This window comes from Saccopteryx leptura, chromosome 2 (genome assembly GCF_036850995.1).
Source record: "Saccopteryx leptura isolate mSacLep1 chromosome 2, mSacLep1_pri_phased_curated, whole genome shotgun sequence".
Taxonomy (NCBI): domain Eukaryota; kingdom Metazoa; phylum Chordata; class Mammalia; order Chiroptera; family Emballonuridae; genus Saccopteryx; species Saccopteryx leptura.
Window position 1 is genome coordinate 54,423,289 of NC_089504.1, and position 22,777 is coordinate 54,446,065.

The following is a 22,777-nucleotide window of genomic DNA, read 5'->3' on the forward strand; positions in this document are numbered from 1 at the left end:
TTTTTTTAGAACACTAAACATGCAGCTATAATATTTTAAAAAGTGAGGAATTTTTTATTGCTGTTGTCAGTTTATCTTTATACTGATTCACAGAATATAGCAGAATGTCCAATTGTTACAGTGCTGATGCAATAAATCCATTATTAGACAGAAACATTCAATAATCTGTACCAACATGATAAAATGTAAGGAATCGATTTTCTCATTCTGTATTTTCTTTAATTTATTATGTAATATCTATTTCATTAAATGATTATAATTTAAGATTCAGGCTCCTGTCCTCTGATATCAAATTAAACTACTGTATTATACATAGAAGAAAATCAGAACAGAAGAACCGGTAATACACCCAAAATCATTTTATTTTCTGTTATATAAACATCTTTCTCAGGTAATGTTGCCAGAACAATCTGTTTATGGGATTTTACAGTTTGGGGTAAATACATATATTTTAAAAACGTATCTCTATTATACAGCGTCGTAATATAAAAATGATTTATAAGCTATCGTTTTCAGAAAGCAGTTAGCTAGACTAATCCTGCTGAAGAAACTTCCTATTTAAATCTACAATATGGCATGAAAAGATATGATTAAAAAATCTTTTGATCAAAAAGCTTGAGAGCATCAAAGCAGTGTTTACTGTCCTCCACAGAGAGCCACAAGGATTTTTTCATAATCTCCTTTGGTTTCATCCTGTTGATTAAAAAATAGAGTATTATTGAGTAAGTAAGTCCTTCTTCCTCCTTCAGGCCTGCCTTATTCTTAAGAAAGATGGTGGCTAAGAGGCCATTTTATCTATCACTTTGTCATTTGAAAAATAAAGAAAATACCTAAAATATGCACTTCACAACAAAGTGTTTCAAAAGCATGTTAATCTGAAAATTCCAATATTTCCCTCTTGTTGTAGTTACGGCATCTGGTTAAATCAGAGTCGAGAAGCTGTGGATAATGCCAACAGTGATCCCAGCCAATACTGTGCTTTGCTTCTTGCAGCTGGATACTTATAAGGGACGATTGAATCAGGGTGCATACAATTTTGAGGAACTGTGGCACCATTCCCAACCACAAACAGAGGTTATCCTGCACCTGCCTTTGGCTAAGGCCCTTTGACAAACCCATACAACCCCTGCCCCATCCCTCCATCGGAGCTGACACCCTTTGCTCTTCTCAGCCAGCCTGCATTTTTGAACTAAATTTTTCTTTTGGAACAACAACAAAAAAAAAATAGAGTATACTTATTGTTAACTGAAACCATAATCAATATAAAGTATTTTTAAATTATAGAGTAATTATTGTATAGCAGACTTAAATTGTTATAGAACATACATCATAGTACATCAGTCATCTAAGATCTTTGATAATATTACTATTTATTTAATTAAATAATATTCATATCGCAGATGAGTGATTTTTGTTAATTGATTAATACATATATAAAAGCAAAACCTAACAAGTAACAAGTTAAATTTAAATAGTCTCCTATCTTGCCTGACCAGGTGGTGGCACAGTGGGTAGAGCATCAGACTGGGATGCAGAGGACCCAGGTTCGAGACCCCGAGCTTGCCAGCTTGAGCGCAGGCTCATCTGATTTAAGCAAAAGCTCACCAGCTTGGACCCAAGGTCACTGGCTTGAGCAAGTGGTTACTCGGTCTGCTGAAGGCCTGCGGTCAAGGCACATATGAGAAAGCAATCAATGAACAACTAAGGTCTCGCAACGAAAAACTAATGATTGATGCTTCTCATCTCTCTCTGTTCCTGTCTGTCTGTTCCTGTCTATCCCTCTCTCTGACTCTCTCTGTCCCTGTAAAAATAAATTAAATAAATAAATAAATAAATAGTCTCCTATCTTTCAGTAACTTCAAAATCCTTGAATTGTTTTTATTTATTAACATTATAATGAAGTCACATGAATATGCATTTTACACATGTCAGAATTAAAGAAAATCTTAGAAGATGTTTCTAACTCCCTAATTGATATTCATTGCAAAACAAATCATTATATTTCCTTACGAAAAATATTTTGGTTGCTAAATTTATTTGTGAGAAACTAAATGTTCTATGAATGCTGAAAAATTTGAGTATTTTTCCAGTACAGAACTCACTGGTAGATTTTACCAGTGAAAGTTAACTGAATAAATTATGTATCCTAACATAACAAATTAATCTTAAATATAAAATTTACAGATATAGTAAGTCATCCTTTCTCTTTAAAGAAATTGCACAAAGAATTACTATCTGTGGGGGTAGCATTATGAAAATCACAACATACCAGGATGGCTTGGCAGAGAGAGATACCATACAACTTCTGATAGCATGCTTTGATATCATTCATGTCAATTTCAGACCGGGAAACCATAATCCTGATTAATGTCTTATGACGTGTTCCTGCACCCTGTCCAAAACAAATGAGGGTTATGTGTCTCTCATATTTAGAGCAAACTCTTAATAAAGCAGGATATGGGTTTGAATGTGTTCTTTTGTTCACCCATATAGTTTCTATAGAGAAATTATCTCTACATTAAAATACACACACACACACTTTACACAAGTGGTAATAACATGACAAGAATCCAGTTGCTACATCAGCAGTATGGTAAGAGCTTTCACAACTTCTTAATTGGCCTTCCACCATAGTCTTTCTTTTCTCTAAACTATTCAATACTTACAAATAAAATGAACTGTCTAAATGTAAAATCTAATTCACCTATTTAAAATCCTTCAATGGTCTTCTTTCCTCTTTTAGGGTGAAAATCAATCATTTTATCTGAGCTTACAATGTCCTGCTTTATTTGATAACCTCTTTTTCTACTCTGCACCATCATTTTAACTGTATTATCTGGTAAGGGTAATGCTACCTCCTTTTCCTGGAGCAACCTATTTTATCCATCCATCTCTTCCATCCTCGTCCTCATCTGGCTACTTCCTGTTCACTATCACTTTAATCTGTGCAAGAGCAAAGCTACACTGACATTCAAAGTCCGGGGTATATGATGCCCTTCTACTCTTTTACAATATTAGCTATTCATCATTGCTCATTGAATTATCCCACTAAATAAGAGTAGACTTAGGGTAAGGGACTGACCCTAAGTCATCAGTACTATATGATGGCACAATACCTATCATTTTATAAGGACTCTATTTAATTGAATGGTTTGATCTCTCTCTCTCTCTCTAAAGACTTCTTATTTTGGAGTTGCTAAAGGAAAAATAAAAGACAAATTCATAACTTTTAACAGTACCAGTGTGCAGGTGGCATCCTATATAATATGATGAAGGCTAGAGTGTAAAGTTAAAGTTGTTGAATTGTATCTCAGTACATCTTAATGACACTTCCCACTTCAGTAATCTCAGAATAACATTTTAAAAGCTTAGAATGACACATAAGCTATGGCATGGAAGACAGAATAATAAAAAACAAATGAAACTTAAAAGGGGGAGACTGTAAAGCCCACAACATTAGTAGAAATAGGTTACTAAAATCACGCATGAAAAGAGAAATTATACCACCCTTCCTGTGCTGACTCAGGTTTTATGCAAATCATGAATAATATACAAATTACCTACAAGCTCACCTTAATGTTTTACTTATTTAAAAAATACAATAAATCTAACTATTTTATTCTAATAAAGAAGTGTATTACCTTTTGCTTTGGATAAAACAGTCATTTTTTTAATAGGAAAATATTAAAATATGTGTGATTTTTTTCAAACAATCAGAAGTTTTACACCCTCTCCACTAATAATCATGTTTCCCTTAAGTAAGTCATGTAAGTAGAATCTTACCTTCATGGCCTGATGAAGCTTCTCAGCAAAGAACATTGGTTTGTTTGTGGCACACTTCACTGCAAGAGAGGCACATTTTAGTTGACATACTTACCACAAAAGAAGAAAGATGCATAAGAAAGAAATAAGAGATATAAAATTTTGCAAGCAAGATTCTATTCTCCCACCCCTGTTTCTCACCCTCCTAAGTGTGGGAAAATCGGTTTATAAGAAGCCGATTTAAATAGTGGCTTTGAATAATCTTTCCCCTGACACCTTCACCTATCTCGCATTATCTTAAATGCAAACAATAGCAGCTTCTATAGTTCATGCTATCCTGAGTATATGCTTCTTAGAAATAGGGAAACCAGTGATGCTAAAGGCCAATTTGGTATATAATATATACGTTTTCATGTTGTAACATGAAGAAATAATTTTTAAGTGGAATAAGACAGGCTGTAAAAGGTAGCCACCAAGTAAAAAACAAAGTGTGTCAATTGCTAACCTTCTCTAGTTTGCTCTCAAAATGTAATCTGAAAAGAATTAGTACCAACTGGGTACTTGTTAGAAATGCAGAAACCCAGGCCCCACACCAGACCTAGTGAAATCAGAATCTGCATTTTAATAAAATGTCTAAGAAATTCCTGTGCACATTCATGTTTGAGAAGCTCTGCTTTAGCGTGCGGGTTCCGGGCCCTAACTGGTCATTAGAATACCAGAAGAGAAATGTAATATTTTTTTTCTTTTAAAGACAAGTAACAGACCAAGATTTGAATGTGTATCTAATTCCCAATCCATTGTTCCTAATGACCATTCTGACTCCTCTATGCTATGTCCAGCCTGGTGCGTCATTTGACATAAGTACGGGCTTGGTAAGTATTTTCCATCTGCCTATCTTTTTAAAAAAGGGAATCATCTGTTATTATTAAGGCCATATACACCTTTAGCTAAATGTGCATTGCCATTATCTTACACGTTGCCTCTATCTGAAGCACAGATAAACTGTATCTGAATTGTTTTGTTTTCTGTTTTGTTATAAATTTTTAAATTATTTTTATTTATGTTTTTTTAGTGCATGCGCACATACGAGAGAAGGAGTAAGAGAGAGGTACAGACAGGGAGAGAAAGACAGGAAAAGAAATGAGAAAAATCAATTCATGATTGTGGCACCTTTGTTGTTCATTTATTGTTTTCTCATTTGTGCCTTGACCACGGGGCTCTAGCAAAGCCAGTGACCCTTTGCTCAAAACAGTGACTTTTGGGCTCAAGCCAGTGACCCTAGGGTCATATATATGATCCCACACTCAAGCCAGCAGCCCCTCGCTCAAGCCGGTGAGCCGGTGCTCAAGCTGGTGACTTAGGGATTTTGAACTTGGGTCCTCAGTGTCCCAGGACAACATCATATCCACCTGGCCAGGCTGTTATATTTTGTTTTATAAATTATGGGACAGTAGTATTCATTTAGAAAACCCCTCTCCCTCCAGGACTACATACCTATAGTTGTGAAGCACTTCTCGGCATCACCTTTCATCTCCAGTTCCAGAACTTTGTTCATGTCATGCTGACTGTACTTGGTGTACTTCTGAAACACTGAATATTATATTTAAACTCAGAGATGTAGAAAGCATTCTTTAGCAAACTTAAGCAAAATCAGTACAACTGACTCGAAGCCCTCCTTGGGAGGACAACTTCAAAACACATACTTTAAAGCTAGTTACTTAGCTGAGCATATTTTGGAGACTTCATCTTCTCCTAGGAATGTAGCTGTGACTCATGTGGTCATTGGCTTCTCTTGTATATTTGGGGGAAGTTTTTGCAAGTGTTGACATTTATTGGAAATGGCATGTGATTGACAATCATAACACTTGCTACATCAGAGCTAAGTGCCACAGCAAATGGATCTTCCCTTATGTAAAAATCTATGTAGTAAGTTTTTCTTCATTTTAATATTAGAAATCAGGGTGCTATTATAAGATAATGAACTTAAGTAAAGTAATTGTCATGACTTTCCATTTTCCTTGGCTTCCAGCAGGCTCAGAGCTAAATCTTGTGCTTAAAGGCAAGGAATCCTGTTGGTTTTTGTTTCTGGAGTATCTAAATGCACTCCCCCCCCCCACTTAGTCCTGAGTTTTTTTTTTTTCTTTATTGTCATTTCATTTGTTCTACTGTATGTGCATATTTTGTCACATCTGTTCCAAATATTTTGAGGAAATAGAAATAGTGGAAATAATGAAATAATGTTCTATATGCCAAAGTCACAAATGGAGTTTTGAGTATTATAAAATGATCACTATACCAAGTGGAAAGATCATTAAAGGTTCAGGAGCACCGTACAATATTCATTTTTGGGGCCCTGGCTGGTTGGCTCAGTGGTAGAGTGTTGGCCAGGCACGTGGAAGTCCTGGATTTGATTACCGGCCAGGGCACACAGGAGAAGCACCCATCTGCTTCTCCATCCTTCCCCCTCTCCTTCCTCTCTATCTCTTTCTTCCCCTCCCACAGCCAAGGCTCCATTAGAGCAAAGTTGGCCTGAGCACTGAGGATGGCTCTATGGCCTCTGCCTCAGGCTCTAGAATGGCTCCTATTATAACGGAACAATGCCCCAGATGGGCAGAGCACCGCCCCCTAATGGGTTTGCCTGGTGAATCCTGGTTGGTGTGTATGTAGGAGTCTGTCTCTCTGCCTCCCTGCTTCTCACTTCAGAAAAATACAATAATAATAATAATAATAATAATAATAATTAAAATAAAGTATTCATTTGTTGGAGGAGTGATGCTGCTGATTAAGACTTTCTTCTTTCCTTTCTCTTATTTGTTCTTAAAAAAAAACATTGCATTTTCTATAAATAAGTTCCAGGAAACAGTTCTTTCCTCTTACCCCTGCGAAGATGGGGGTAGCTTCTGGTGGTAAGAATGGTAGTGAACACGTTCACATCCGTCCCTTTTCTCTTTTCTCCTGCATCATACAATGCCTGTCAAGAAACACAAAAATAAACACTGGTCTATCTGCTGACTTGATATCTACACAGGAATGTTAGATCTTTTCAAAGATGTTCTGAGTGGCTGCTTGCGCCCAGGAGCATCAGAGTAGAAATGCGAAGATCAAAGTTCCTTAAAGACAGGGAACTTCTTGTGTTCATCGAGTCAACATTAGAGACAGAATATATAATTAAAGAAGAAATGTTTGATGAATTAAATTGCTTTAAGAGTATATTCTATATTAAGACAACTCCGGGACCTCTCTAATATATATTTTTTACTTTTAGTTGTTTGAAGTAATTTTTAGCTAATGGTACTAATAAATCAAAAATGCAACCATGACTTAGATTTTGAATTCTAATATTAGAATTTCTAGATTCAAATTTTGACTCTGAAATTTAATAACTGTGTAATCTTAGATAAATAATTTAAATTCATTAAAGTACAGATTTTCCTCTCTTGTAAATGAAAAAGATAATCCCTGCTTTATTGTCACAAATTGCTCTGTTAACTTTGAAATCTTAATTAGTATCTCCCCTTGGGTCACACTAAGCCATATAACTAGCATAAATATACATCTAAGAGCTCTGATAGTCTTAAAATGGAAAGTAAATTCAGAAATGTAACAAGTAAATAAAAATATTTTTTATTATGGGCAATTTTTTGAATACTAACTTTTGTTCTTTGGTATACTTGCACATTTTTCATTAAAATGGTAAAACTTCCAATAAAAATAAGAAGTTATTTTGGACTTTTCAGGCAAATTGACCTGATATGTATGCATTTATTCAGTAGAAAGTTAATGAATCTCTATTATGTGCAAGATAATGTGCTGTTACAATGAAGGGAGTAAGGGTAGAGAAACATTTCCATTCTTACTGACTCACTGTGATGAACATAGAGAATGCTATGCAGAAGGTATATGCAAATAATAGCTTTTTTTTTAACAGAAATTCCAGGCCCTAAAATGGTACAATTTTGCTAATGTTGCCAAATGGATTGGTGTATTAATAACCAGCAACCTCAATGAAACTATATATAACAATATACTTAAAAGTATGTATATAAATATTATAATTGTTTTAGAATTATAATATCATTACCATAATGTTTTTACAATATTAACTTATATCTATAAACCATTCCAATGTTCACATTAAAAATTGTTATATATGCTTGTTCTTTCCACTTCACTTAATAAAAAATTACTTTTCCTTTCTTATGCCTGGTAAAATAGAAAATAAGAGTTTTGTCCACATAATAATTCTTGGGAATTACAAATCAAATTCTCATTCCCCTCTTTCAATCCTATCTCACTTTATGAATAATGTTCTATTGGAAAAATCAAGAGCACTTTTTTTTCCTTGGACTGCTCAAGTCCAGAGCGGTGCATACCACTCAGGAAATGAACATTCTGTGCCCTTGGCCTTCTGAAGCACCTTAGACTTGCTTTCATGTGGAGGCATCCCGTGGTAACCTCAGCTAAGATAGGAACTGTTTCAGGTAGAAAGGCTGCTCTAGAAGTATTGCTTACCCTTGCATCGGAATCAACCAAGTCCTCATTTATGCCGAGATCCTCGGATCGGTCACCCTGAAAAAAATCCAATATTCTCGGTTAGTTGCTTTCCAGCATGTAATCACACGATTCCCTAATTCCCTTATAATTGAATAAACAATATTCTTTGAGAAAAAGAGAATCAAAGCTCATTGCTAAAACGAGATGAAATCTAAAATTTTACTTCTCATAGAAGAAGAGGCATTTTCTGATTCATCCGAGTTTTACCTTAGCAAGAGAGAGCAAAATCTTTCGGTAATCTCCAGAGGTGTCCGAGGTGATGTCTTTTGCCAGATCTCTCTTCAATTCTGAAAAATAAAAAAAGTATATTTTGCAGTAAATTAATGATAAATAATGGTGATAATTATAAGGTCTGACATCTCTATATTGGCTTAAAATTTGCAATGGCAGACGTTAAAGGGCTTATGAAATGCATTTCAAAATATTATCTTTAAAAAATAAAAATAGCAACACTGGAGCAAGTAAAACTTTGGAACATAAAATTTATATATTCTAGAGCAATGAAAGCAATTTAGATAATACTGTGAATGAAAACCTATTTTCATAGAGCTTTTGTTAATATGAATAATATGAATTGCATAGGGATTAAATAATTAATTTAGAAATAAACACGCCAGAATTTAAGCAATGTGATGAATAGAACAGTGATTTAAAAGAATAAAGCAGAGGTAGTTGGTACTTGTTTGAACAGATTATTTACTTTAAAAATTATAAATATATGTAAAATAGTTTAATTATGTGTGTATGTGTATATATATATATATTTAAAGATTTTATTTGTGTAAATACCCTTACTTAACTCTGCAAAATAATGCTGTATTAGGAAAAAATTAACTGAATTCATAAAAAACTAAAAGATGAGCAATTTAACAAACTATCACTGGACTATATCTTGGGTATAATAGAAAAATATGTATATTTATCATTGTATACTAGGCTTTATTAAACAAAAAAACAAAAATACGCCCCTCCTGATTATTATCACTCATAAACCAGATCTCAAATAAACACTGGTAATGAGATAAATGTAGAAAATGAAGTTAAAAGCTTCCTTATTCTGATTCTTTTATTACATTGCTCTGAAAACAATATGGAAGGGCTATTGTATTCTCTGTGCTTGGGGTGAAATTAAGCAGAAGGATCTCCTGGGTTCCACATATTGGCTTGGGAAATGAGAAAAGGAAAATAATAAATGCCCCAGCATTGCTCACAACCCAGCTGTAGCTATTACCTTCTTTACAGTGTTGAGCATATCACTTAAATGAGATGTTTTACTGAATAGATAATATGTACCATGGCTTGTCTTTCATCCCTTTAGCTCAACTAGAGATAAAGAGTAAGTGAATCATTGATGTACATAATGGCAAAAGATTCCATCTCCGGGTTGTAAGCACCTAGCTCTTTACCTTTTCAAGGACAAATGGAGAATATTTTCTTTTGGAGATTTTATTTTATTTTTTTTTATCTTTTCAACATGAAAGACAACAGAATATTTTCATGAATTAAATTTCAGAATAATAGCATTTTCTAAAATGTTTTTAGAAAATATTTTCAGAAAATTCTTTTAATTCAATGCTTTGAACTGAGTTTTCCATTATAATAATATGTAGCCATTTGTCTTAGAGGGACATTTTTGATTAAAGTGCAAATTTGATGAGGACACCTTTGCAACTTGAATGCTAGTCTGTGACAGTGTGTGATTACAGTGGCTATGTTCCAGATAATACAGAAACATTTTAGTGTGCAGAGTTTCCAAAGTCCCATAATTAATATCCACATTTAATTTTCAGAAAAGTATATCATATTTCCTTTTCTAACTAAGTTACTTGAGCTGTTGGACATTAAAATTTACCTTCTCTATAGACTCTGTTAATTTCTCTAATTTCTCTGTTAGTTCTTGATGCCAAAATTTCATTCAGAGTGTCTTCATCAGTTCCAAGGCCCTGAATTGAAAGAGAAGAAATGTAGAAAAATCTTTATTTGAGAGCATCAAGTTTTTGTGTCCCAAAATTTATTTGAATCTAGAATTTAATAAAATTCCCATAATATGTAGTAATTACAATTAGCTCTATCTAATAAGTTGTTCTAGAAACAAAATGGATTTGAAACCAATGTTTTAGACAAACATATAAAACATGAGATGTATGGCAATACAGTGACATGTTGAAAAAGGTGAAAATAACACAGCTATTAACTCCAGCATTAAATAATAAATTAATTTATTTATGTATTATATTCTCACTAATCGACAGGCTCTGTACTAGGTGTTGAGGATACAATAGAAGGCCATAGTGGACTTGACCTACACATTCTTTTCAGGGAAGGAGCTTTGCTTATATCCCGTGATTTACCTTCATGGCAGCACGGAGTTCATCAGCATCCAGTTGGGCTGGAGTTTTTAATAGAGCCAAAACAACTTCCTCCAGGTGCCCTGAAAGGGCTTTCTTCAGAGCTTCATCCAAGGGCTATAACAAAGAGATTAGAAACAGGGCTTTTAATAAGCAACATGCTGGGTTAAGCAGCAATGTAGTTACCTGAACTTCAGGTAACCTTATTGCTGATTTTTAAATTCAACCATTTTTAGAGCTCTTCCCTTTGAATACAAAATGTACTAGGTATAGATTATTACTAATCTTTTAGAGTAATTAGAGTGAAATTTTACTGAACTTGTTGATAATTTCTTATAGAACAGTGTTCTCAATCTTTTATACAGGGAAAAAACAACAAAACTTATAGCATAGGATTGTGTATTAACAGAAATAGTAGAATGAGTACTTAAAATACATAATATCTAAACATTTTTTTCCAAACTTTGAGGTTCACACTGCTCAGATAAGCACTAAAATCAGATATTGATGTATAGTGTTTTAATTGCATTCCTTAAAAATCACTACCTGTATTTCATATAAAAAATATAAAGATTAGCCCTGGCCGGTTGGCTCAGTGGTGGAGCGTCGGCCTGGCGTGCAGAAGTCCCAGGTTCAATTCCTGGCCAGGGCACACAGGAGAGGCGCCCATCTACTTCTCCACCCCTCCCCCTCTCCTTCCTCTCTATCTCTCTCTTCCCCTCCCGCAGCCGAAGCTCCATTGGAACAAAAAGATGGCCCGGGTGCTGGGGATGGCTCCTTGGCCTCTGCCCCAGGCGCTAGAGTGGCTCTGGTAGGGACAGAGCAACGCCCGGGATGGGCAGAGCATTGCCCCCTGGTGGGCGTGCTGGGTGGATCCTGGTTGGGCGCATGCAGGAGTCTGTCTGCCTCCCCGTTTCCAGCTTCAGAAAAATACAAAAAAAAAAATACAAAAAAAAAAAAATATATATATATATATATATTTTATATATATAAAGATTATTTTTAAAGTAATGTGGACAAGAAAGGGGCCACATACTAAACCTGACAAGCTCAGGAGAGGCCTGCATGGAGGGCCCTAGAAACTCAAAGGTGGTAAGTAACCATATAGGATGGTCTAAACAAAAAATTCTTAACTAAAAGCAGGTCATGGCAGGTCGTTAGGTCCCACGCCTGTAGCTTACTTGACAAAGGTCAGTCTTGACCTGAAGTGAGTCTGTATAATGTTCTTTGTCTTTTTGCATCTATTTATATATAAAATGTCAGAGTAATATCTTTCTCCAGACCCCTCAGGCACAACACTCCTCCTACCCTCAGCACTAGACCACAAACTTTTCATTGTTACCTTCTTCTTCACATGCCATTTCTAAATTGTGTTTTAAACATTAATTATTAACTGTCATGTACCCACCAATGTAAAAATAATATATACATATATATCTCTTCATTTTACTTTTTATCCAATGTCAGAGGTTTCCCTGTTTTGCTTTCTCCTGCCCCTTTAAACCAATGAATTTCAGAGCCCTGGCTAAGGAGCTAGGTTGGTTAGAGCATTGTCTTGTAGGCCAAGATTGTAGGTTCAATCCCCAGTTAGGGCACATACAAAGAGCAACCAATGAATGCACAACTAAGTGGAACAACAAATCGATGTCTCTCTCTTTCCTCTCTAAAATCAATCAATACACATTTTTTTTAAACAATGAATTTTATTTCACCGTTTTTATGCCTCTACCTTTGATTCTGATGTATAAAATATGGTAAGCTGCAAAACTTGAGGTTTTTCTTCCTAAAAATGGTTGTTAGCTTGGCTCAAATAAACAAATATTCTCCATAGGTTCAGTTCCTTCTTATGTCACCAGTAGAATTATATAAATCTTGATGTTTGTTATGTGGACATTGAAGACTTGTCTCTAATACAGAACATCACATTTGCAAAAAACTTACACCAACATGACCAATGTATGAAATCAGTAAATTTTCCAGAATTGATTATATTACAATCAAGTGGATAACTCCTGCAATCCCCTTCTTAGTTGCAATGGGGAAACAGTGTCAGAGACTGAAGAACTAGGTAACCGTGCTTTAAAATCCCTGTGTAACACAGATGTGGCTGAAATTAAATATCTGAAATCACCACTCCAACCCACCTTTCCTTTTTCCTGGAGATATGCTGCTTTGATCTGTTGACGCTGGGCGTTGTTTCTCCTAGTTAGAATGTCAATGATGGTTGCTTCATCCACACCTGAAAATGAAGGTCAGCTTGCCTTTTAAAACCAATTTTCTTCCTCATCAATAATTAACTTTAAATGATTTATTATCAAGATCCTCCAAATGCCATTCTTAACAAACTCAGATATATGAATTATATAGATGCAACACTACATATTGAAGGGAAGCGCTTTTGGATGACACTCTACTCATTTGAATAAGAAAGGAAGAAGAAATTGTTCTTGGTCCTCAGTGTTAGTTCAAACTTAAATGTGAGTGGAGGTGCCAGTTTGAGTGTTGAGTTTATGCTAGAAATTAGCTGGCAAAGATATCTGTTGTAGCAGCAGAGATTCTACAGAGAGAACCAAAAAATTTTAGGTGATAAGAAAGAAAATATAGCTTTGTTTGCTAATCTTTTTATCTTCAAAATGAAACAGACTTTTCCACTGTGCATGTCTGTTTTTTAATTGCTATTCAAACAGCCATCTGTTTGAAACTGTATTGGGAAGACATAATTACCTTTAACTGTTATTGCTTTATGCAAGGCAGCAACATCTGAGGATGGATTGAAGCTGGGATAGGGGCTCACTGCTGACCCAGGACCTCCTTTGGATCCTTTCACAGTATTCTGTGGATGAGAGAGAAAAAAATTGATGTCCATTCACTCATATTAGTTTCTTCTTTAATGTTTAACTAAGTCACTTTATTGTCACTTGACTTACAATGTATTCCTGCTCTTCATTTTCAATAAACCAGGCCTGCTTGAGGAATTCTGACACCATTGCCATTTTGAAAAAAGTTTCTGGAAAGAAAACAGATACTTTTATAAACCACCAATTCACCACACAAATATACCACTCCATTCCCCTACATATACAAGGCACAGAGTAGACATGACTTTACTTCCAAGGATATCACTCTTGGAAGATAATAAAGTGCTAGATGTAAATTTTTTTAAAAGGAGAGCCTTATCCTTGAACAGAAAGCTTAGTGTCCACTCAGAAATTTGGTTCTTTCTTGGCATATTCAGCCCTCACTTTTACGGTTCAGATGACTACTACAAACAAGCACACAGGCTAAAGAGAGGAGTTGGCATTTGCTTCCTTGCTATACATTTACAGACTGCTCACGATATACCAAGCACTGGGAGTGCAAAAGCATCAAAACATCACCCTTTGCTTCAGTAAACTTAAAGATTGTGTGTGCTCTCAATGGGAAAACAGAAAAGCTAAGGAAACTTTAGAGGAGGTGCTGGCTATATGAGCCTCTCTTGAAATGAGTTGAGATTAATTAACCAGGCAGAAAAGTTAAAGAGAACAAAATAGAGAGACACTTATCATATTTGGGGAGCTGAAAGAAGTTTACTGGAACAAGAAATGTTGACAGAAGCTCCAACAAAAAAGTTGAAATGTACCCTATAGCTTTGGGAAAACACTAATGGATTCTTAAAAAGAAAGCAATATGATTCCGCATATATGTCAAAAAGATTACTCATTCTCTATCATAGAGAATGGCTAAGAGATGGCCAAGATGGAAGATTAGAGATCACTAAGTAGGTGATTAGAGAATCTGTGTAGGGTCCACGAGAGCCTAAATAAAAAGGACATATTTACATTTATAAGGTAAAATAATCTGTGACAATCTGCAGGAGTTGATTTAGACTTAAAACTATCCATAAAAAGATATTCAGGTACTATTTCTCTCCCAAATAAATCAGTATCTTTTTTCATTCTTTGCTATAAAATTATTTCAGCATTTGAAGTGTTCCCATATCTTCCTATTTGAGCTATTCAAAATATGAGCCTACATGTTTTCCACCCAACATAGAACTCAGAAACGGAGTATATTATACCAGGTGCTTTGCTCTAACAGGAAGCGTTAGGGTGAAATTGCAGCATGGCTGCCTTCTTTTGGTAAACTTTATCTTAAAGGAAATTGCTTGAGTTGCTATCATGGTTCAGCAGTATTTTTATGTAATCAACCAAGCATATTTTGGAACCCTGAAGTGTGTTAAGGACTAATTTATTTTCTGTGTTATCCACAAAAGAAACCACCAATGATCCTGTCTGGGGATGTTTTAGGAGCCTATGCTCCAGGTCTAGCTAATATCTCTCCACATACCCTTTTTTTTTTATTCCTCTGGAAACCACTCTCAGGAATACAGTACATGTGAAGGAGATTGGAAGAGTAATCTAGTTCATTTTAAATTCTTGATGTGAAGCTAAATGACTCATAAGGAGTGAAACCCACAACCAGATTCCTTAATAGCATTTCAATCTACTCCTGCCAAAAAATAGCTGCAGTTCCAGGTAATGAAATTAAATACAGAAGGGAAATTATATACAAAGCAAAAACTACTCGACTTAATTATTGTGGGGATTGTTCAAATTACTCTTCTGTCATCTGTGAGAAGAACGAAAATATTGTGCACTTATTTAATATCCCCCCTCCCAGAAATTAAAGAATTTGAACTTGTCTCCCTAGGTAAAGTGATGATGTATAATTTTGCACAAGATTTTAGTTTCCATTACAGATATAATCTTGTGTAATTGCCACTGGCATGCATATAATTTCATTTCCCAGTCAGTTAACTGGCACATCCAAAACATCTAGCAATTTCTGGCAAGGATTCGGGTATTTGAAATTCTCATTTATCATCTCATTCGTGCCTTTCATAAAGTAGACTCCTCAGAATGAATGATATGATCACTCATGAATCTGCAAAAAAAAAGGACTTTTTCCACAGTTATAGAAATATGTGTTTGAATATTTCCACTCTTTTCAATTAGAAAATAAAAATCCAAAGGACATCAAAGATTAAGAATATTGTCAAATATAATTTTAAAAATGAGATTCACAACTTCAAAGTGAATTTTATAAAAACTTTTCCATACTTCACTCATTTTTTTCACTTCTAAAAAATGCTTACATAATCTATCACTTTCTTAAAAAGTAAACAAAGTCTAAGAAGATGTTATTATCCCATTAATTACATAACACAAAATAAAAAATAAATGGGTCCAATGATTTATTTGAAACAATAGTGGCCATAGAAGAAACAGCTTTCTAACATATCCTGAGTTCCTAGAGTTTACTATTTTTTAAAAATTGATTTTAGAGAGAGAAAGAAAGGGAGAGAGTGAGAGAAGCATTCATTTGTCGTTCCAATACACTGAGCTAACTGGCCAGGGCTCTGAGTTCCTAGATTTTAGTCTGAAGTAATTTGGATGACCTGGAAAAGAAAAGCAGCCTAAATAGAGCCCATCTCAGAAGGCAAGCAGAGGAAAATGGAATCTCAGCTAAGCCAAATTAGATCCACTAGCTTAAAACAAAGGGATTTTGGCAAGCTGTCAGAATTTACTCTTAAGAAGTTTTAGGAATTGTCTACTAATTTAGTCCCCAAAGTCAACTGCATGTTTTTTTGTTTTTTTTTTTTTTGTTTTTTTTTCATTTTTCTGAAGCTAGAAACGGGGAGAGACAGTCAGACAGACTCCCGCATGCGCCCGACCGGGATCCACCCAGCACGCCCACCATGGGGCGATGCTCTGCCCACCAGGGGGCGATGCTCTGCCCATCCTGGGCGTCGCCATATTGCTACCAGAGCCACTCTAGCGCCTGGGGCAGAGGCCACAGAGACATCCCCAGCGCCCAGGCCATCTTTGCTCCAATGGAGCCTTGGCTGCTGGAGGGGAAGAGAGAGACAGAGAGGAAAGTGCGGCGGAGGGGTGGAGAAGCAAATGGGCGCTTCTCCTGTGTGCCCTGGCCGGGAATCGAACCTGGGTCCTCCGCACGCTAGGCCGACGCTCTACCGCTGAGCCAACCGGCCAGGGCTCAACTGCATGTTTTAACAGAAACTCTTAGCAGTTGGAATGCACCGTATTATACATTCCACAGCAAAAATACTTTGGCTAAAAACTATTGCCAAGCCATTCTGTTTGTTCAGTATCTATCCTCTTCATGAAAACCAACATTTTGTACTTGACAAAATCCATTCAGTCATTTGAAGCTAACACTTGGTTAACTGTAAATAAATAATGCATATAAAAATGTTTTATGGACTGTCACATATTATACAAATGTCAAATATTATCATTATTCAAAGAATGAACTGGTCCAGAATAGACTTGTACAGTCAAAAGAATAATTTAACCCAAAGAGTTCATGAAACATTTCTTTTTTTCTGCCTTTCTTTTTAGTTACAATTTTTAGAACTTGTAGTAGGTATTTAAGAGCTTATTTTAGCAACATACCTTGGCTCAATGTATGTTTAATCTGGCTACTAATGGACTCTGAAATCAGGTTATCTCAGTCATTAATATCTTATTTGAAGATGAAGTTGGCCATTTATATATAGGCTGACTTATATGGAAATTAACAATATTCCAGAGTTCTTCTGGTTAATAATCCATTAATGATCATGTACTGCCTACCAACCTCATTTATCAGTGAATAAATGTGTAGCTTTCTAAATATTAGCATTTTTATATGCATGTGTCAAAAGAGAGCTCTTTCATCTTATTCAACAAGAAACTAAACCAGATAAGTGTGCACAAAATGTGTGCCCAAGATGTGAGAGAGGAGTGCATGCTTACTAAATGTAAGAAAAAGGTATTCCAAAAATGGTAAATTAGTAACTGCACCAATAAACAGTTTGAGAACACCAGGCTTGTTGCATTAAAGTTAATTTCTTGATTTTTAAAAATTGCACTATGGTTGCACTTCTGCAAATACACAAGCAGAAGTATTTGGAGGCATAAGGACATTATATCTGTGATATTCTCTCAAATGTTACAGAAAAAAATAATAACTATATAGAGAGGGAAGAAGGAGGAAGGGGAAGAATGAACAACAAAGCAAATGTAGTGAAATGTTAATAGTTGGGGTGTCCAGGTATAAAGTATGTGGTTATTCTGTGCAATTTTCTTGCAACTGAAGGTTTAAAATTATTATAAAAGAAAAGCACATTATTATTGTTTTTAATCTCTATGTCTATCTCTGTCAAACTCATGAAAGGCTACTTCCCAAATTAGTGACAGAGGAAGCTAAATTTTGTGGTTTATTATGCCTTCTTGGTGACAAGCCAAATGATCAGAGTTCTACAATGAAAGCAGCAGCAATTAATCTTTGTATAGGACAACGTCATTACTGTAGTTTTCTACCTGGGAAAACAGAGTGTAATTTTCTGGCAAGCATCAAAGCATACATAAATTTATAGCTTTTGATTGCAAAGTATTGTATATTCTTTTAAGCTAGTGAGCAAAAGAACAATGACAAGATCAATGTTATTTTGAATAGTTCACCCTTGAGAATCAAACGCATTAATCCACAGAGACTATGGCAGGTGTCACCTTATCTCAAGGGTGTTTATTTTCAATGCTTTGACTTATGCACAGTTTTTTCCTCGAATATATATTTCATAAGTCCTTTTCACACCTACCCATGTGGGAGAAGGTGATTAGACTGTACAATGGTATGGCTGGTGAAGAACCACTTTATGAAAAGCATTCTCATAAATGTTTTGCTTCTAGGCCTTTGGGTAGGGTGTTCCCTTTGCCTGGAATGCTGTTTTCTCCTCCACACCCACTGCCATATGTCTAATTATTACTTCTAAGTGAGGACTCAGCACAGACCTTTTATATCCTCCAGAAAGCCTTCATTACTTCAACATTGGCTTAGGTGACCTTCTGAGCTCTTCCAAAACATCCTGTCTGTACCCCTACACAGCCTCTACCACTGCGTTATCATTTTCTGTTTATGTATCTGTATTTATAGCAGCATTCCGTGGAGGCAATGCTGATCCACTATTCACTCTGTTCCTCCTACCCCTGGCACGATGCCTGGAATTTAGTATGTTAATACACATTATTGAATGAATAAATAGTGGATGAGTGCTAATTATTTAGGAAACATATCCTGCTAATTTAACAAATATTTCTACGCATAACTATACAAAATAAAAAAAAAAAGAATTGAGGAGTTCTAAGCCTTCTTTTGATATTCTTTAACTGATTGTGTGACCTCAAGAAAACATTTAACTACTCTAGGGGTCTTCATTTGTAAAAATATGAATGTTGGACTAAATACTATCTAAAATGCGTGATAACTCTGAAGTGCCCAACATAGATTTCACAAGTGGATGCAGGTGGAGAAAATTAGGATAATGAAGATATTATATTAATTGCATATATTCTGATCTTTCTGATAAAAATGTATCCCATTTTAAAGAAAGAGGACCTCATTTACTTTAAAGACTGCTTTTGATGTAACACTGGAAAATTATAGGTCCATTACTTTAGCTCTGATTTTTAAAATAAATCATAAATTAATAGATTTAGAGAGGATTAAGAGCAACCAGCTCAGCAAGCTAACATCATATAAAGAATTCAAACTTTGCAAATCCTTAGATAGAAAAAAAAATTAATAAACATGAGACTCTAGCTGGTTCTTTAATAAAGTTATAAGTGACTATTTTGACAACATTAGTCAAATGTGAGATAGCTGCCAGGTGTGGTTACTACCCAGGGCTAGGTTGGTAACTGCTAGAGAAGAGGCCATTTTAGAATAATGAAATCAGCATTTCACTGCATTTGAATCGTTTTGTAAGGTGCCTTCTCTTCCAGCCAGCAAAATACATCTATGCAAGCAAAGAAATCCATACATCATCATTTCAGACAAAAACAAGGTGAGAAAAAAAACAACAAACCACACCTTTCTTAATTAGCTTTCATTAAAAAGTAGATTTCAGGGCATTGAACTTAACATTCAAAATGGATTAAGAGAAAAATTCTTGCAGGAACATTTGTAATGCGCAATAGCCAGATACATAGTTATGATTCAAAATCTTTTACTTGTGAAAATACATCCAACACCAGTAAAAACTTTTATTTTTGAGTTGTGTTTCACTTTTCTAAGGAGGTTTATGACCATTAGCTCATTCAAGACTATAGATGCCATTAAGTAGAATAACTTTTAGACAGTTTATCTGGCATTCCCAAGGGATGACTTATCAGACACTCTCACACAATGTTTCTTTTCAGATAAGCACTTGAAAAGCCTGTCTATGACACAGAGTACAGAAACAAGGTGTCCACACCTTCTTTAAGAGCAATGATTAATAAGCAGGTCCTCCTATTTATTTACATAGCAGAAGTAAAACTAACATTAATTTCAAAATGTTATTTACAAAGGCATGATACCACTATGAGATCTGAATCTATTTAGTTTTCCTTACAAAAGAAGAATATAAATTATGTCAATTGTGCTGTATGGAAACAGCACCCTGAAACCCCCCCTGTCCCGTCTCCCTTCTCACTCGACCCTCTACATCATGATTTCCATGGGGGGAACACAAAGCTTTTGGAAACTCACAGCTTGTAGAAGGGAAGCACATTCTTTCCTTCTTTTCCATAGTAACTCGCCACCAATACAACAAGCCAGCACTAAGCAACCTTAATCTATTTAAAATTATATTTCTAACTAAGTAAAACAAAACACTAAAATTTGTGATTCTGAAAATACAAATACCCAATGTACTTTAAAGAAAGATTTATCAAAATATATAAAACACAATTAGTCATAAATCCTGTTGAAGCAGTAACTTGTAACATCATGAAAAGAAAAGTTTTCAAAACAACCAAAACTAACTAAAAGGAAAACCAATACTTACTTTTTTTGTTCACCTTCTTTCAAAGAACTAAAGAGTGATTCGTCTCTGAATGTTCACACTGGAACTGAAGTCTTGGTCTCCTGATTTTATAGAATTTGAAAGGAGACCACACCCAGCAACCAGAAGTTAGTAACTGGCTGCCTTTTGTTTAAAATACATAGCTCAGTCTTGTCCAGAACAAAGTGAAACAAGTCTTGCAAAACTACTCACGAAACCAACTCATAGCTGACAGCACACAGTAAAGAAACAGGGCAGATTTTTCCTCCTCAACTTTGCACTGTTTTTTTTTTCCAGAAGGTGTAAATGCAATGGATTTTCAAATATACAGTACTATCTGTTCTAATTCTGATACCAATGATTGACACTTTATTTTAAACAAAAATGAAAATTGTTTAAACTCCAAAACAAAAGAGAACAAAAAATATTTATAAGAAACATTTCTGTTTGAATCTCAGCTCCATCATTTATTAATGGGTGACCCTAGAGACATTTTTCATTTTTTTCTGAACCTATTTCTACCTTTGTAAAAAGGGGATAATATTACCTAGACTGCCGTCCCACTGGGATTCTTATGACAATTGAGAAATAATGTATGTTTGTAAATTCTGATGTTATGCAGCGCTGAGTAATTTTCTATTTATATTTTGCCATTTTTTCTGCCTTCAAAATAAAAGACTTTTGTGCTTGGATATAGCTTGTTGATATAAATAAGAAAAATAAAAGAAATGAAGATCTAAACTGACCCACAATTTTAAACAAAGCCATTGCTAGAAATATGATCATTATGACCTTCAAAATAAATATTGGCATAAAAAATAGGTTCTTTATATTCAGAGTACTTGAACAATAAACCAGAAACATTAATTGAAAAGGTTAATGAATTAGCAACTATTAAGGAACAGGTACCATAAGAAATTTCTCACCTTATGCAAAGAAAAGAAATTTGTTCTAGTAATCTCAATGGTGAGTCATATTTATGTTTCCGGAAATCTTACAAAATATTACGTGATGTTTCCATTAAACTATGCACAGGTATAAACTCTGCCACAGCACTATGGTTCAATCTAGGCTACATTTTAGAGGTCTGTTCTCCTTCCTCTTTTTCTCATAGATATCTCAGGTGTTTATATGTGTTAGGTTTAAAAACATCAGTGACAATACTTTCTTAAGATTGTCAGTTTTTTATAACACATTCTAAATTCTCAATGCTAATTTCAATGAAATAAACATATCTGGAAGTTGGAGGATCATTTAATCTAAATATCTGAGAAAATGCTTATCTATATTTTAGCAACTACCATAAATATATGTTAAACTAATTAATTAGTTACTAATGAATTGATTGATATTATTGTAAATCAATCTTGACAGATGTTTTGTCAGGTGAGAAAGGAAAAGACCATTACGCAAACTTTGTTTTTCTATTTGTATTTGCATTCCTAACTTTGGTAATGGGAATGAAATATTTCTACACAGTAATGCTCTTATGAAATATAGGGGGAAAGTCTAGGTACCTTTTAACAATGTAACTACCTAAAAGAAACAGATAGTCTCATTTTGTTTTGTTTTTGTTGTTAGTAATAGCATAAACCCAGAGGAATTGTTTTATATGTTTGAATTTGTAATGCATTGACAAATCTATTATGACTACAATAAAGTGGTACTTGTGAAAGAATTAAGAATAAAAAGAAACCCATTCCCCCCCCCCCCCAAATTCCAGTTGTAACTGTAAAGGCAAATGAAACTCCCACATTTAAAATAGAAAAGTCCCTAATCATGTATGAATATTTCTTTGAATAATCTGTTGGAACCTTTCTGTCCCCCTAATAATAATGTCAAGTGGATTTGTAGAAATAAAAGAAAACATCATATATGTTGCCATTAACAGCTAAGGGATAATCACGGGTTAAATGCTGTAAGTGCTTGAAATGCCTCATACTCCAACTTCCTCCAATTTACTCCAGAGACCTGACTCACAGCTCTCTTGCTGTTTCTAGAAGATGGTGACTCATAAGCTCCATTTACTTTACAGAGAGAGCACAGAAAAGAAAGGAAGAAAAGGAAAGAAAAAAATATAGTTAAAAACAATCATTATATGTTACATTTTTACATCATATTTATTTCTGCTCCTTTAAGGTAGACCTGATAGTGAAGAGAAAACAAACCAGTAAGACTATATATGGAGTCTTTCACACATTTTATATTTTAACAGAGAAAACTCTTTGCATAAGATTTTTGCAAA

The 22,777-nt window shown here is 34.8% G+C and overlaps 1 protein-coding gene across 1 annotated transcript; it reads right to left on the minus strand.

The window, feature by feature from the left end:
• Positions 1 to 344: 344 nt before the first annotated feature.
• ANXA1 (annexin A1) lies at positions 345 to 20,678 on the minus strand. The gene is made up of 13 exons (XM_066367985.1): positions 20,536 to 20,678; positions 13,592 to 13,671; positions 13,389 to 13,497; positions 12,809 to 12,903; positions 10,668 to 10,781; positions 10,169 to 10,259; positions 8,524 to 8,603; positions 8,275 to 8,331; positions 6,640 to 6,733; positions 5,257 to 5,352; positions 3,784 to 3,842; positions 2,270 to 2,392; positions 345 to 693 (listed from the first exon to the last, which is right to left on the minus strand). Exons 2-13 carry the CDS (start codon positions 13,655 to 13,657, stop codon positions 637 to 639), a joined length of 1,041 nt encoding a protein of 346 aa, XP_066224082.1. The 5' UTR covers positions 13,658 to 13,671; positions 20,536 to 20,678; the 3' UTR covers positions 345 to 636.
• Positions 20,679 to 22,777: the final 2,099 nt, after the last annotated feature.